This window comes from Podarcis vaucheri (genome assembly GCF_965113315.1).
Source record: "Podarcis vaucheri genome assembly, chromosome: 3".
NCBI lineage: Eukaryota > Metazoa > Chordata > Lepidosauria > Squamata > Lacertidae > Podarcis > Podarcis vaucheri.
The window spans coordinates 33,879,771-33,894,215 of NC_138761.1; the positions used below are offsets into that span (position 1 = coordinate 33,879,771).

General features: G+C 39.2%; 1 protein-coding gene across 4 annotated transcripts in view; it reads right to left on the bottom strand.

Annotated features, from left to right (window-relative positions):
• CDC42BPA (CDC42 binding protein kinase alpha) overlaps window positions 1–14,445 on the bottom strand; it is a 157,404-nt gene that overhangs the window by 36,871 nt on the left and 106,088 nt on the right. For 2 of the 4 annotated variants that reach the window (XM_082214792.1, XM_082214789.1), the window contains exons 20-22: window positions 14,091–14,182; window positions 11,663–11,739; window positions 3,294–3,332 (exon numbers count right to left, since the gene is read on the bottom strand). In XM_082214792.1, the coding sequence (XP_082070918.1) occupies window positions 3,294–3,332; window positions 11,663–11,739; window positions 14,091–14,182 (208 nt within the window). The remainder of the gene's footprint in view (window positions 1–3,293; window positions 3,333–11,662; window positions 11,740–14,090; window positions 14,183–14,445) is intronic. The other 2 variants (XM_082214791.1, XM_082214790.1) reach the window with 1 other exon arrangement.

A 14,445-nucleotide genomic window follows, 5' to 3' on the forward strand; every position in this document is an offset into this window, starting at 1 on the left:
TTAAAGGCCACTTTTTTATTATGCACTAATTTTCTCAAAAACATAGAAATGCAAATTGGGGACCAAAATTTTTAAAAGAAATAAATAATAATTTGCCACTCAATTTGTAAATGTTTGAGCTAGGTTACCTGCCTGCAATGGCAGCGTAACACCAGTTTATCTGGCTTGTGCAGGGATCAGTAAAGTCCACTCTAAGAATTTATTTGTTGGCAGTTGGATAGGATAATCAATTTACATAAAGCCTATAATAATGCTTGTGAGTCACTGAGACTGTCTTATTCTTTAATTTAAAACCCCTGAACTTTGGGTTCTTTTATGAATTGCAATGGATAGCAAAAAAATATGTTAATTTAAATCTTGATCATTAAGGAACCATACCAATGAATTAAGCATAACAATACATTGTGATGATTATCAACAAGAAATTGCCCATCATGACATATGAAAGTATTTTGTACAAGCATACTATAACCGCTGAGTTATACGTTTTTGTTTGATTTGTAGTAGTCTGAAGTTTTGAACGCTAAGCAAAAGAGGCTAGAATATATTTTGCCTAATAAAAGAATCTCATAAAGGGTGAATATCAGAAGCAAAATAATAGAAAAAGATTCTGTTCTGCAGTGATGCCTTGATCTACATTTTCTAATTTCAATTTTTTCGGTTACTGTAATTAGAAATTGTTTGATGGTTTAGGTGTTATGCAATATTTGATTTCATCTTGTTCTGTCCATATTCATGTTAAAGATTATATTAAACACAATGGGCTAAGTCTACATATTTTCTTACACTGCCATACTAGACATGGGTTTGCTTCCTTGAAAATATATTTGAGGGAAGACAGTTTTAATTAAAAATCTAATTCCTTTATTTAGTTCAACTACAACTTTCTCATATGGGACGCAGGTGGCGCTGTGGTCTTAACCAACAGAGCCTAGGGTTTCCCAATCAGAAGGTTGGTGGTTCAACTCCTTGTGAGGGGGTGAGCTCCCGTTGCTCGGTCCCTGCTCCTGCCAACCTAGCAGTTCGAAAGCACGTAAAGTACAAGTAGATAAATAGGTAACGCTGAGGCGGGAAGGTAAATGGCGTTTCTGTGCCCTGCTCTGGTTCACCAGAAGCGGCTTAGTCATGCTGGCCACATCACCCGGAAAAACTGTCTGCAGACAAACGCCGGCTCCCTCAGCCTATGGAGCAAGATGAGCACGCAACCCCAGAGTTGTCCGTGACTCGGCCTAATGGTCAGGGGTACCTTTACCTTTACAACTTTCTCTTTAGTTATCAGCTCCCCCAACCTGCCCTGCCACCCCCCTCCCCATAGCATAGAGGTCAGTCCAAATATTACATTTTTCTGCAAAAATAATCTAGTTGCTTCAAATAAACCATCAATTGCCATTTTGGAAAACCCAACATCTTAAAATATTTTTATTTGTAATGCAATTCACTATTGTCTTTTACAAAACTGTTGGGAGATTGTGTTGTCCCAGAGAGCACAAAAATTAAACTATTTTAATTACTATATAGGACACATCTGGGCTGTATATAATTATTACTATTTATTATTATTATTCTTATTATTCTTATTATTCTTATTAATACGCTCCCCAGCCACTCTGCGTAGCTTCCAACAAAATATTAAAAAACAATAGTGTGTCAAACATTAAAAGCTTCCCTACACATTTGCCCCTTAAAAGGTATTAGTAGATAACAGCTGCATGGGCAATCTTAATGTCTGGTTTGCCTTTTCTTTTCTTTTTTTACATGTGTTTACACTGGGCAAAGCAGAAACTGTGACAAAAACCGCTGTTCGGTTCTTTTAAGAAAGATGGGAGCTACAAGTTGAGAATACTATAAGCAACCAAATGCTAAACAATACGCCAGCTTGCTACATATAAACTGTTTCAAGCAGTGCAGCAATCAGCGGCAGAAATTCTTTTCTATGCTCAGCATTTTAAAAAAAATGCACTCCTCTCTGAATATCAGGAATTATATTTTCTTTAGCTGATATATATAGATTACTGTACTAAAGAAGGCTTTATTTCTACATTTTTTTGAAAATATTGCTTGTAAATACTGGACATCTATTGGAGGAATTGTTGAAGCTATTCCCATCTCCACTGAGGGCTGTGCCTGACACTGTTCCCAGGGAAGCTTGTTGCATACATACTTTGGCAAAGCCTCACAATATCATATGCCTTATCTATGTGTCAGCAGGGAGGAAATATAATCAGAGGATTTGCACATATCTAAGCCCCCCACTCCAAAATTGGTGCTTTCCTTCAATACTCCTCCCAAATAAAGGACAAGGGAAATGCAAAAGACTGGTTTGCACATGCTGCTTGCACCTTCTATGTACATTGCTTTCAACACAGTCCAGAAAGTACCACTACACCCATAGATTTAGTAATTAGCTGTCAGCTATTCATGCACTGATATACCCTAATCCAAGAGCAAAAGGCTACTGAGTGAAGAAGTCCCTCATCAAAGAGGGACCTAATGTAGGTGTGTGCAGTGTCCTGTACTGAAAACACACACTGCCTATCCAATTATCAGTTTTCTCAAGTTGCATAGTGCTCGTCACCTGTTCAAATAATAGAATTGTAGAGTGGGAAGGGATCCAAGGGGCCCTCTAGCACACACACACACATCCTGCACAATGCAGGAATGTTAGGTTGTGTGAATTGGCTTCTAGACTAGGTCACGGTTGTGTTTTCTGCCCAATAAACAGACAACTAAAACTGAAAACACCATTAGTATCCTTGACAATAAGTTGGGCAAGGCACCATTCTGCTCCCATTGTGTTTAGGACAGAATCACAGCAATAGTAAGGATAACTGAAATTGATTACTAATTTTAAGTTCAGTGTCTCCTTATTAAAAAAATAAATCAAATTAATCTACCACGACAAAAACTTCCGTATTATCTTGTCTTGCTACTGGTATTTCCTACAGGAAGCAGGGCAGACGAAGAAGTGGGTTTTAATTCTGTTTATAATCATGCACTGCAACCTAATTAGTTTTAATGACTCCAGTTTGCCGTCATCTTTTGTTTCTGTGACATTCGAGTGCCAAGAGTACAACATTAAAAAACGAAAACGCCACACACATTCTCCAGAACTTTTACTTAAACAGTATTGAATGCAATGAAAGTATAGGAGCAGCAGTAGCACAAGACAAGCAGCAGGATAAATATGCAAGGCATAAACAGCATCAACAAAAATGGTCTACATTAAACAAAGGAAAAAGCATGTGCATCATAGGCAAAACTAAAAGGCCACACACAGCAAGACATCCTCTTACACGTCTGCCTTTGTGAGCTGGAATACAGGAAGGAGAGCGCTTTAACAGAGAAAGGAGGAGACTGTTAACAGAACGAAACAGAAAGGCACATAATCCAGATCCAAATTTCTATCACAAGACACAAACAGTAATATGTACAATACTTTGAATTGTGAGGACAGAGACATGTAATAGGGAATTCTTTTTCAAAAGGAAACCAAAAGAACTAAATACAGGAGAACAATTTTTCAAACTTGTATGTTCATAACACTCACTTCACTCACAACTATTTTAAGGGCCAAACTAAACAGAAAGTTGGTTAAATGTATCTTTGTATTTAACATGGTTGTTTTTTTAAAAAGGTGAATAACATCATCTGGGGAAGAGTGATAATTATCAGGTTTTTATCAGGCAGAGAGAGGCAATTTAACCCCCTTCCTCTGTGATACAATTCCTCTCCACTACTGTCATCGGGAGAACTTCTCCCCAAAGCAAATCATGATTTTCATGCGAGCACCAAAAGAGTTCTGCTTACAATGCAGATACAAACCTTTCCTAATAAGTGCTCAAATCTTTAGAAATGCTCAAAGTCTTTCAACTCAGACTGACAAAAAGGTCATTCAGCATAGGCTTGAATAATTTGTGACCTGCTAAATTAACTATACATTATGGCTTGCTATGTCTTGGCAATCCCACAGTTTTGCAATTTAAGGCCTTCCAGATTTACTCAGTGGCCAGTGATATATAGCTGAATAGGTTACATTTGGCAGCTGTGTAGGCTTGACCTAGATGCTATATAGAAAGTTCATTGTGGCAAGACTACATCCGCAAGGCTATAGAAATGACTGAGCATGATCTGACTCCACGTGAGAAGAAATCATTTCAGGAACACCAGGAATACTGTTACTTACCAGTAATGAAAGTTTTTTGACACATGACTGTATATTCACATTTAGGGGTCCCCTAAGCCAAGTGTGTAAATGATAAGGCTGCCAGCATACAAACTACTCTGCCCCTTCTTTCCCCCCCACAAAATGTGCCATAAGGTACTGGTAAAGTAGGAAGGAAAGAAGGCTCTGGTAATACTTCAGTTCCTTCCAACTTCTTTGCTAAGCTTTCATTTTAACTTGATCAAGAAGGAAAGATGGACACACAAGGATGTATGTAATTACTGGGAAACAGCTCTGCGTTCCTCATGTGATGTTCCTCACCTATGGAAGACAAGGCAGCAATTCTTTGCAAAGAAAAGTAATATGGGGAACTAACTGAAAACTGAACCATAAAAAACATTTAAACATTTCAATGGTCTAATAATAAAAATAAAATAAAAGAATCTTTTTTTTTCAAGTATTATATTGCTACCGAGAGTCAGGATGGTGTAGGGCAGGAGAATCAGGGGTTAAAATTCCTGTTAAGCCATGAAGCTAATTGTCATGGCCCACTCTGAGGACCATGGTGAGGACCATGAGTGCAAGGAAGAGGCCATGAATCAGAGCTCTCCCACTCAAGGCCCCAACTTGGAGCTGGGCCCTTCTGATGAAAATCTTCCTCAAAGTTTTGCAGGCTCCCTTCACCTTGGCTCAGAGGGAGGAGGCAGGACCACTGAATACCACCCTTCAATGGTGGTAGAGAGAGGGAGCACCATGGCACAGTCTGAGGTTTCAAAGGAGGAGGAAATGCAGGCATTGTCTCAAAAGAAGCCCCCCAGAAGGTGCATTTTCGAATCAGGTGGATTTATGAACTTTGCTTTCAACAGGTTTTTTTTTAAAAAAAAAAACAGAGAGGGCATTTAGAACATATTTTTAAAATCCTATAATAGAGGGCAACTTAACTGAATCTGCTACCCTTGTTAATAGAATCATATTGGAGTGGTTGGGACAAAGTGAAGACAGCCACTGTTAAAAATTAGCACTGCTTAAAAATGTTAAGGATAATCTGGCAGTTTTACGATAGGAGCATAAACTTTGTATATGATCATAAACCTACTGATGGTTGAGAAACATTTTACTTTTCTTGCCCTACTATTCTTTCTTATAGAACATGATGGAAAGCATCTTAAATTTATAAAAATCTATGCTAGTTCAAATTTCCCTTTCTAATGAGGGGATCTCAGCTCAAGACACCCCAGGACTCTTCTATTAATGTAACTTCCATTCCAAGGACAGTCTTCAATGATTACTGCACACCTTCCTAGCCTCCTATTTTTCTTCTTAAATGAATTTGACCTGACTGTATCCAAAGTATGAAATCAGCAGTCTGAGGACTTCTGCTTACTGTGATATATTGTAGGACAAGAGTGAAGGATGATGGTTCTATATGACCGTATATGTGTGCATGGACATATTGATAGACCCAGGAACTATTGAGGCTGAGCTGGTGGGTTTCTGACGAGGGAAGGGGAAATAGTTTGGGAGGAATATTTCTAATTCTAGATATTTTGATACTTGCATTGAACTGCACTGACCCAATTTTATTTATTTAATTGTATTGAATTATGGAATAATTACTATTGAGGCTGAGTTGGTGGGTATCTGACTAGGGAAGGGGGAATAGTTTGGGAGGAATATTTCTAATTCTAGATATTTTGATACTTGCATTGAACTGCACTGAAGCAATTTTATTTATTTAATTGTATTGAATTATGGAATAATGACAAAATGCACATCTTCTGAAAAAGCAAACTTGGTGAACTTGTGCTGCTGTCACCGACGATAATCTAGAAACCTACTCCTGGTCATGAATGATATGGGAAGTATGGAGAATGTGATAGCAAGGTCCTCATGAAATGCAAGTTCTAATTCTGGAAATAATTGAATCATTCTAGCCCCTTCTTCATATTACACAACCTGCATCTTGCAGTGGAGGGGAATAGGGGGAAACCTAAATTCGTGCAGCACATTCTTTATAACTGGGAATGGACAGGTTCACTTAGTATTTTCAGAAAAATACAATGGTGGAAAATGTTTATTTGAAGTAAAGCATAACTTAGAATGTTCTTGAAGAAGATGGGCTAACTGTGCAGCAGGTCCTCAGTGAGCTACCTCTGGAAGGAGACAAAATGTAATGCAACAGCACCAATGACTCATTTTCACAGTGGAATATTTGTTCTCCTTCCATCTGCAGTCTACTGTTAAGTGCAGCTGCGAACCTAGACACTTATCTTTCCCTAGTAAAAATAGAAAAATTATATGCTTCCTTGTTAGCCTAATTAAAGTAAGCTGCAATTGTTCATAGTTTTGTTTAAGTATATAAACTATTTGCCTGGGAGAAACACAAACTTGTGTATTGTGTGTAACAGAACAAATGGAAAGGTTGCAAGGATGGGGCGGTGCTCCCTCAAAAGAATCAGGTAAAGTGACCTCTGTGGCTTGAAGCGCCTTTCAACAGCTGTGGTGACTTTACCCAGCTGGAGTTAGCTTGGCTACAGTTACCCATTGCCAGGGACTGGCTGGATACTGAGGGGTTTTGGCTGGGTACTGATGAGTGGGCACTAGGAGAAGCGAGGTCAGAGACTGACTTTGAAGAAGGGGTCTGTGATCTGGGGGAGCCTGTAACAGCCAGGAGACGAGAATTCTATTATTCATAAAGGGGCTGTTTTAAATCTCAGTATGTGGAGACTTCTCGTTCACAGTAAGCAGTTTGTCTGAAGCGGGTAGAAGCCTAGCATTACCATGATGCACAAATCCACTGACCATTCATCTACAGCCTCCTTAAATGGATTTATTACCAAGAGCCTCTTAATAAAAGCAGACAATGCACCCCAATTCTTGAAATCAGCACAAATTAATTTCCATTTTATGATTGCAGCATGCATATGAAGGAAAGAACACATCCCGCTAGTCAGTGCCCTTGTTTGCACATAACTCTGAGCCAAACCATAGCTTAGCACAAATGAGTAAAAGGTGCAGGACAAACCTTGGTTGCAGCTCATTATTTACCAGGAGAGAGCTAAACCACAAGCATGATAAGCCAAATCACAGCTTAGCTTAGAGAAACGCAGCAAAAAAATACCTGAGCAGGTGAAAAGCAGCCGTGATCTCCTTTCCACATACTTGTTTGTTTATGCTATGCCATGGTTTGGCTTAGTGTGATGTGTTAACAGGGCCAATATCTCCATTAGCTAACTCTTCAGCAGCTACAATCTTCTGAAAACTCAAGTTGTGTGGTAGATTTCATCAGTGTGCTTGGCAAATTAGTTAAGCTACTGTGAACATAGAACTATTGTTGTGTAATAATGTGCAAATATATGCACAATGCTGTTACTATAGTTGAAATCAATTAAACAAGCACTTATAATGAAGGCAAGTAGGATTTTTGATTTGGAGTGAGGTGGGAGTGGAGTTATGCTACAATAAAAAGGTCATTTTTTCTTTTTAAAAAGGATTTTAAATACAAGGAAGTGCTAGTTCTAATGTTGCAGATGGGGAACATGTCTACCGTTCAGAAACAAATGGTAAGCAACAGAAAACAAAAACCTTTCTTACACTCATGTAAAATAGAGATTTTGAAGCTCTGTTTTGTATCTAGAACTTATCTATCATTTTTACACAAAAGGTCTACTTTATATAGCTTGCAATCCTCTAAACCCTGTTGAATCAGAGTGCCTTCGAAATGTACTGAAGATAAAAATCCAGTCTAAGGTTTATATCCTACTAAGTCAAGAGTTGATCCAGAGAAATCAAATCAATGCACCTAAGTTAGTCAGGATTAACTGATGTCCACTGATTTTCCACAGGTCTTCTCTAAATATGACCCAGTTGGATAAAACTCTAAATCTGTAAATAGGACAGAAAAGTGCACTGCTGAACTCTCAAGTTCATTTTAATGAACTTTTTTGCTCCTTGTTAACTCAGATAGTTGTCAAATACTTCAATGGTGAAAATCACAAGAACAATGATGACATCACAAGCACTACAGCACAGTTTTACTCACACAATAACTGGATGTATACTTGTGAAACATTTTTGATCAGAATATGAGTATTCACTGCACCCTCTTTACATCACCACTCTGTATGGACTCCCATATTCAGTGGTAAGAATATTTTTTCTACCACATGGTTGTATTTAATGTTTTTTCAAAAGGAGCTGGGATTGCAACATTCCTAGTCTTTAATTTATTGATCCACTACAAAAATCCTTGCAATAAAATAATGCAGTCAATTTGAAAAACATCCATTAGCTGGTATAAAATCAGTTAGGTTAATAATTTCGTCCATGTCCAATATTAAAAAGTAAAATAAAAATGGATGGTGTTAACAATCATAATGCTTAGTTGCCATCTGAAATTCAAAAAGTCTGCGGAAATCACTGATATGAAGGGAAAGAAACTGAGCAGAGGAAAGAAAACAGCCACAAAGCAAAGGAAGATAATACACTTACACTCACCCAAAACAAAAACCAAATTGCAGCAATATATTTTAAAGGTCAACTTCTGACCAAACGATATCAATAACAATGTAGAAAATATTAGGGCAGAGTGAGTGTGAGGCATCTCAGCTCCTTCTAATAGCAAAACAAAGCAACAGACACATACACAAATGCATGCCATTAAAAAAGAACTATATTGATAAATACTCAGGATTTAGACATATCAGGAGCACTAAAACCTTCTGTAGATTTTCATGCTCTTGATGGCATGGCTTGTTAAAGTGACTGCATTACTATTCAAATTTGCCAAATCAATCTGATTTCTACTGAATAATTTGCTGGTTTGACTTACGTCATCCATAAAATCAATCAATGAGGATGATGAAGAAGAAAAGGAATCCTATTTTAACGTATAGAGCAGTAAAGAAACAGAAACAGATAGATGAAAACTTCTGTTTTGTGAAAATAACCAGCACCGCCATACTGTTGAGAAATCAAGTGAAGAAAGATTCCAAATGATTTACATATTATTATTTTTTAGTATACCTTTTGAACAGCTTTTGTTAACTGACTATTATTCCACCAATATTACATAGTAGTTTAGTTATATTAAAGACAGTGCAAGGGAACATAGGATTGTTAGAACAATACAGACTCTTTAGGTTTGCTGTACCTTTAGGAGAATCATGCAGATGTGGAATGTGCCATTAATTGTCACAATTTCTTAGTGGCAGGATTTTACTATCCAAACTAACAAAATGTCTGTGGCCATAAAGATGGGCTACATCTGTGTGACTGGGCAAGTGACAGCAACAGTTTCCTTTTCCAGCTCCAATTTTTCTTCCATTTGCCCTTGCTTCCCCGCCCCCTCAATCAATTGGGACCTTCACCCCAGTCCATTATCTCATCTGTGTTTAGATCCCAGGTCCCTGCCTTTACTCAGTCCCCTTTGCTTCAGCTATAGTATATTGCTGTGGCCATGTTAGTAAGGTATCTGCCCAATAGTGATGAAGCACAATGTGTACCATAGAACAAATCTTGGTTACAGCTCATGGCTTGCCTGGAGAGAGCTAAACCATAAGCTCATGTTGGGACAACATGCTAAACCAAACTATGGCTGATCTATTTGTGCTTAGCATGGTTTGGCTGAATATAACATGTGATCTTGGCCAATGTGTCTCTTTCGTCCCCAAATTGAGTTCTATTTCTCAGTTGTGCTTACAAGCCCTGTTTCATGCCCAATAAGCATGGGATGCCTTTGTCTGGCGGCACTGTAGCCCATAGATTGCAGCAAAATACTGGGCAATATTTTGCCCAGTATCTTCTCTGTGCGATGGGCTCATAGGAAAAAGCTGTCTCATGAGCCCTTGCTGCAGAAGGGAGGGGAAAGCCTAAGGCTGCTTCCTCTGGAGCTCACAGTCATTTTGCTTTGAGAGCTTTCTGCCCATCCACCCTCGGGTTAGAGCCTTAACTGAGCAATTTTGGGCTGGAAAGTAATTTCTCTCTCCCGACGCGATTGGCACTTGGTTGGGATTTTTTCGCCTTTCCCTCGGTGAAATTATGGCTTTCCTTTGTTAGGGGGAAGAATGTTGTTTGTATGAGGGTGGAAATGGCATTGGTCAGGATCAACATTGTATAGGGGCCCCCCCACAAGGGGCCCGAGGGGAGGATTGACCATGGCAAACCCAAGTGTGGGTTTGGTATTTGCGTGGTTGGAATCTGCACTCTGGTCTGCCAGTGAGACCTTGCTTGCTTGGCTTGCACCACAGCAAGATTCAACACTGGCTGATTCCTGTTGTACAGATTTGGAGCAATCCAAACCCAGCGGATCCATTCCATCAACATTGTGGAATGATGAACCGATCCTGGGACCCAATGCCATGCCAACCCTTGCCCCGCCTGCTGGTGTCAATAAAGATTTGGCCTGATTTTATCCCATCACTATTGTACGGTCTAGTTATTTTGCTGCTCTCATGAGTCAGATAATGCACCTGCCTGGACAAATAATAGTTGTGGTAGTTGTTAATAGTTGTGTTAGTCCTGAGCTTTCTAAACATTTTAAGCACGGCGTCCTTAAATGTAAAGTGTGTAGATTGCTGAGGGCTAAGAATACAAAGAAGCCTAAGAAGAGGTGTCACGTTTGCTGGTGTCACAAAAGCACTATCATCCTCAAACAGGACAAAGCAATGCTATTCTTGCATGCAGTTCCTAAAGTGAAGGGGCATTTGGGTGAAATTTCGCAGGTTGCTTAAACACAATCTATTATCTTGCACTTTGTCTTGGTTTTCTAATCTCATCTGTGCTAAGAAAGCAGTTCAGAAAACAAAGGGAGACAAGAGGTCGCAGTATTTTATGAAACTATTCTGTTCTGTATTTTCCATTCATAACAGAATGAGATAGAAATATTTTTAAAAGTAAGATTTGTACCTAAGTGTTTTATATTGTAGGGCCCTTACTTTATTTGAACAAGGAAGACAATGGAATCCACAATACTTTTCATTTCTATTTTTCTATTTTTATTTCTATTTCTATTATTTCTATTTTAAGATATGTCCCCTGCTTTCTATGAAATCAGCAACCTAATTATTTTGAAAAATCAGGGACGTGAAAATAAATGCCTAAAATAAATTATCTGAGAAAATAACAGAATCTGGAGGGTTTTTGCCTTACTACGTGTCTGAAGTAAATTTCTGATTTGAACATATGGGAGTTGCAATTAAAAGATCCCTATAGCAATGCATGGAAATAATGCAATAAAAAACAACACAGTATCAAAACCTAAGTATAAGACAAATAATACATGTTCCTTAGAGATCAAAGGCTGAGATGCTATATACATTTACACAGGAGCATGCATCATTGAACTCAAGGGGACTTGCTTCTGAATAGACATGATAGGCTTGCATGGTGAATTCCCCCCCCCCCAACACATAAGTGTAGTTCTTATATCAAAGCAGTAGTGACCACAAACTGAATATGCATATGATATCAAAATATATAATACATCAGCTGTTTACTTACTTCAAATTGATCCAGAGCAGAGGTAGGCGCATTCAAAAATGCCAAGAAAGAATTCTGTGAGTCTTGGTGCTTTACACCTAGAAAACAGCAGCAAGTCTTTAACCTATAGAAAATGGCCAACTGGGTCATTGTCTATGGGTTGTCCTTCTTGAGTTATCTCTGTTGCTACTCCAAAATGCACCAGAATGCTCCACAGCTCAGGAAAAGAAAAAGGAAGTAGAGCTGTAACACTCCAAAGTACAACATCATGTCATTTGCAACAAGATCTCAAAATAATTAAGTTTGCATATTGATTTCTTAGCATCTTTTTCTATTCCTCATACTTATAACCATTGTACTTAAAATTCTTAGAAGAAGAAGAAGAAGAGTTTGGATTTGATATCCCGCCTTTCACTCCCCTTCAGGAGTCTCAAAGCGGCTAACAATCTCCTTTCCCTTCCTCCCCCACAACAAACACTCTGTGAGGTGAGTGGGGCTGAGAGACTTCACAGAAGTGTGACTGGCCCAAGGTCACCCAGCAGCTGCATGTGGAGGAGCGGAGACGCGAACCCGGTTTCCCAGATTACGTGACTACCGCTCTTAACCACTACACCACACTGGACATCCTCTGGATACAATGAAGATTTCCAGTACTGGTGCAAGTGCACAACTGGTAAACCTCACTGAATCTGAGAACTATTCTCTGGCCTTATATATCAAGAGCTGCTTACAAAATTCTGGCCCCTGCAGCAGCAAAAAACCCACTAGTACCGTGGCAGTTGAAACATTTTTTTTTTAGGATCAGATTGTATAACTAAGGACTCAGCTAGACTGGTAAAGAAAAAGTGTTTTATATGCGTTGTATATGCGATATAACACTGTGACACCAGATGACATTCTGAAGGGACTATCTTTCCCTACCGGATTCCCCTGTATGAGTTTACAACGTGTTTAACTGAATCACTTCTTTTGATGTGTCTAGATCCAACCCAAGCCAGAGTAAGGTTAAGTTTACAGATTCACGGAGCTATATTGGTTTGGTCCCCTTATCTGTCCTTTCACAAATGCAGTTCTTACCACACTCTACCATTAAAGGGATCCACTTCTATCTACTCCTCCAACAAATATAACTTTCTGGGCTTTTTCTTGGGTGGTTTTAAATTTAAACTGAGTGAAACATTTGTCCAGTGCAACTAGTGTTCCATGGACAGTTTTTCAGAAGAGATTCCCCACTATGAAGCTATCCAAACAGTACTGTATTCTACCCTACTGCTGATTTGTCTGAAGGACAGTGCCCTTTTGAAAGAGCAGCTAATAAGAAGCACCCATGGGCTTAAATCGGATGTATGTAACTCAGCTAAGTAAACACATATTTTGATCATGAAAACTCACCATCATCAATGGGGCAAAATGGCACAGCAATTAAAATGAATAGGATGACAGTACATGAAGGAATCAACCTTTTGTATCTTAATGTTCACCCCGATTGTGGTATTGTTTAAGTTGTAACCAGTGGGTTGTGGGTTTTTTTTTTTTTTTTGAATAATAGGTGCCAGTACACAACACCACCATCCTGCTTACTCCACCCGCTCTCTTGCTCCCTCCCCCTTTGCTGCTTCCTCCTCTGTCACTGTTGCTTCCTGCTGAGGGCACAGCCTCCTAGTGGCGCTTTGGTGCAACCCTTACAATCGCCAAACCACTTTCAGGGAAAGTGCCTGACAATCGTAAAAGTCGCACCAGAGCAGAGGCGCTTTGGTGATCGTAACTTGGTGATTGCCAGGCACCTGCCGCAGGAAACAGCAGCGATGGAGGAGGAGCAAGCGGCAAAGGTGTGTGGGGAGAGAGGAGCAAGTGAGTTGGGGGGCGGGCAAGCGGTGGTGGCAAGATGGTGGCTGGGGGGAAGAGGTGGTGGTACACTGTGCCAACAGAAAAAAGCACTGGTTGTAACCCAGAATGGCACTGGTAAAAGATGAAGAGCTAAGTAAATATACAAACAATCAGAATGATTGTAGGAGCAATTGATAAGACATTTATTTTTGAGAAAATAATTTATAATTTATTTTCCCACTCTATAAGACTACTCTAGGGGGCTTGTAGCTTAAATCAAAAGAATTGGCAAATTTTAAATGATTTCTTCACCATACGATACATATCTGAGTTGTAACTACTCATTATGCCAGCAACTTTCTAGTAAATAGTGATCAACTGCTGTATAGTACAAAAACAAAAGGATTTGGAAGAAAGACTTTATGAACCAAGACAACTGTCCTTCTGTATTTCTATAACAGCTGTGGATACATCTTATCATGTAAGAGCTATGATGGTATCTTAGAAGCCAAAATCCATATTCTGTCAGCACACTCTAAGGCGCCATTCTTATTTGATAACATATACCCAACTGCTGTGGAGTGGATTTTGCCTTCCTTTATTTGGACACCAATTCTCGTACCCTTTTCTGATCGGAGTTCTTCTGTCTCTTTTTTCAGTCTCTCTATTTCTGACAATAGGTCAGAGTTCTTCTTGTCAGATTCCTGTAGTTTGCTTTATACAAATAAAAAGAGAGAGAGATAGAGAGAGATCCAATTAGTAAGGGCCATGTTATTTAATCGTTACTTGAACATATTTTTTTCAGCACTGTTCAGTCAAGATCAATGTCAGCCACGTCACACTGTCAGAAGTATAACACAAAACATGGAAGTGAGTGCTACTGTACAGTGGCGTAGCGTGGGGGGTGCAGGGGGGGGCGGCCGCACCGGGCGCAACATCTGAGGGTTAGGGTTAGGGGGTGCAAATCCACGGGTTAG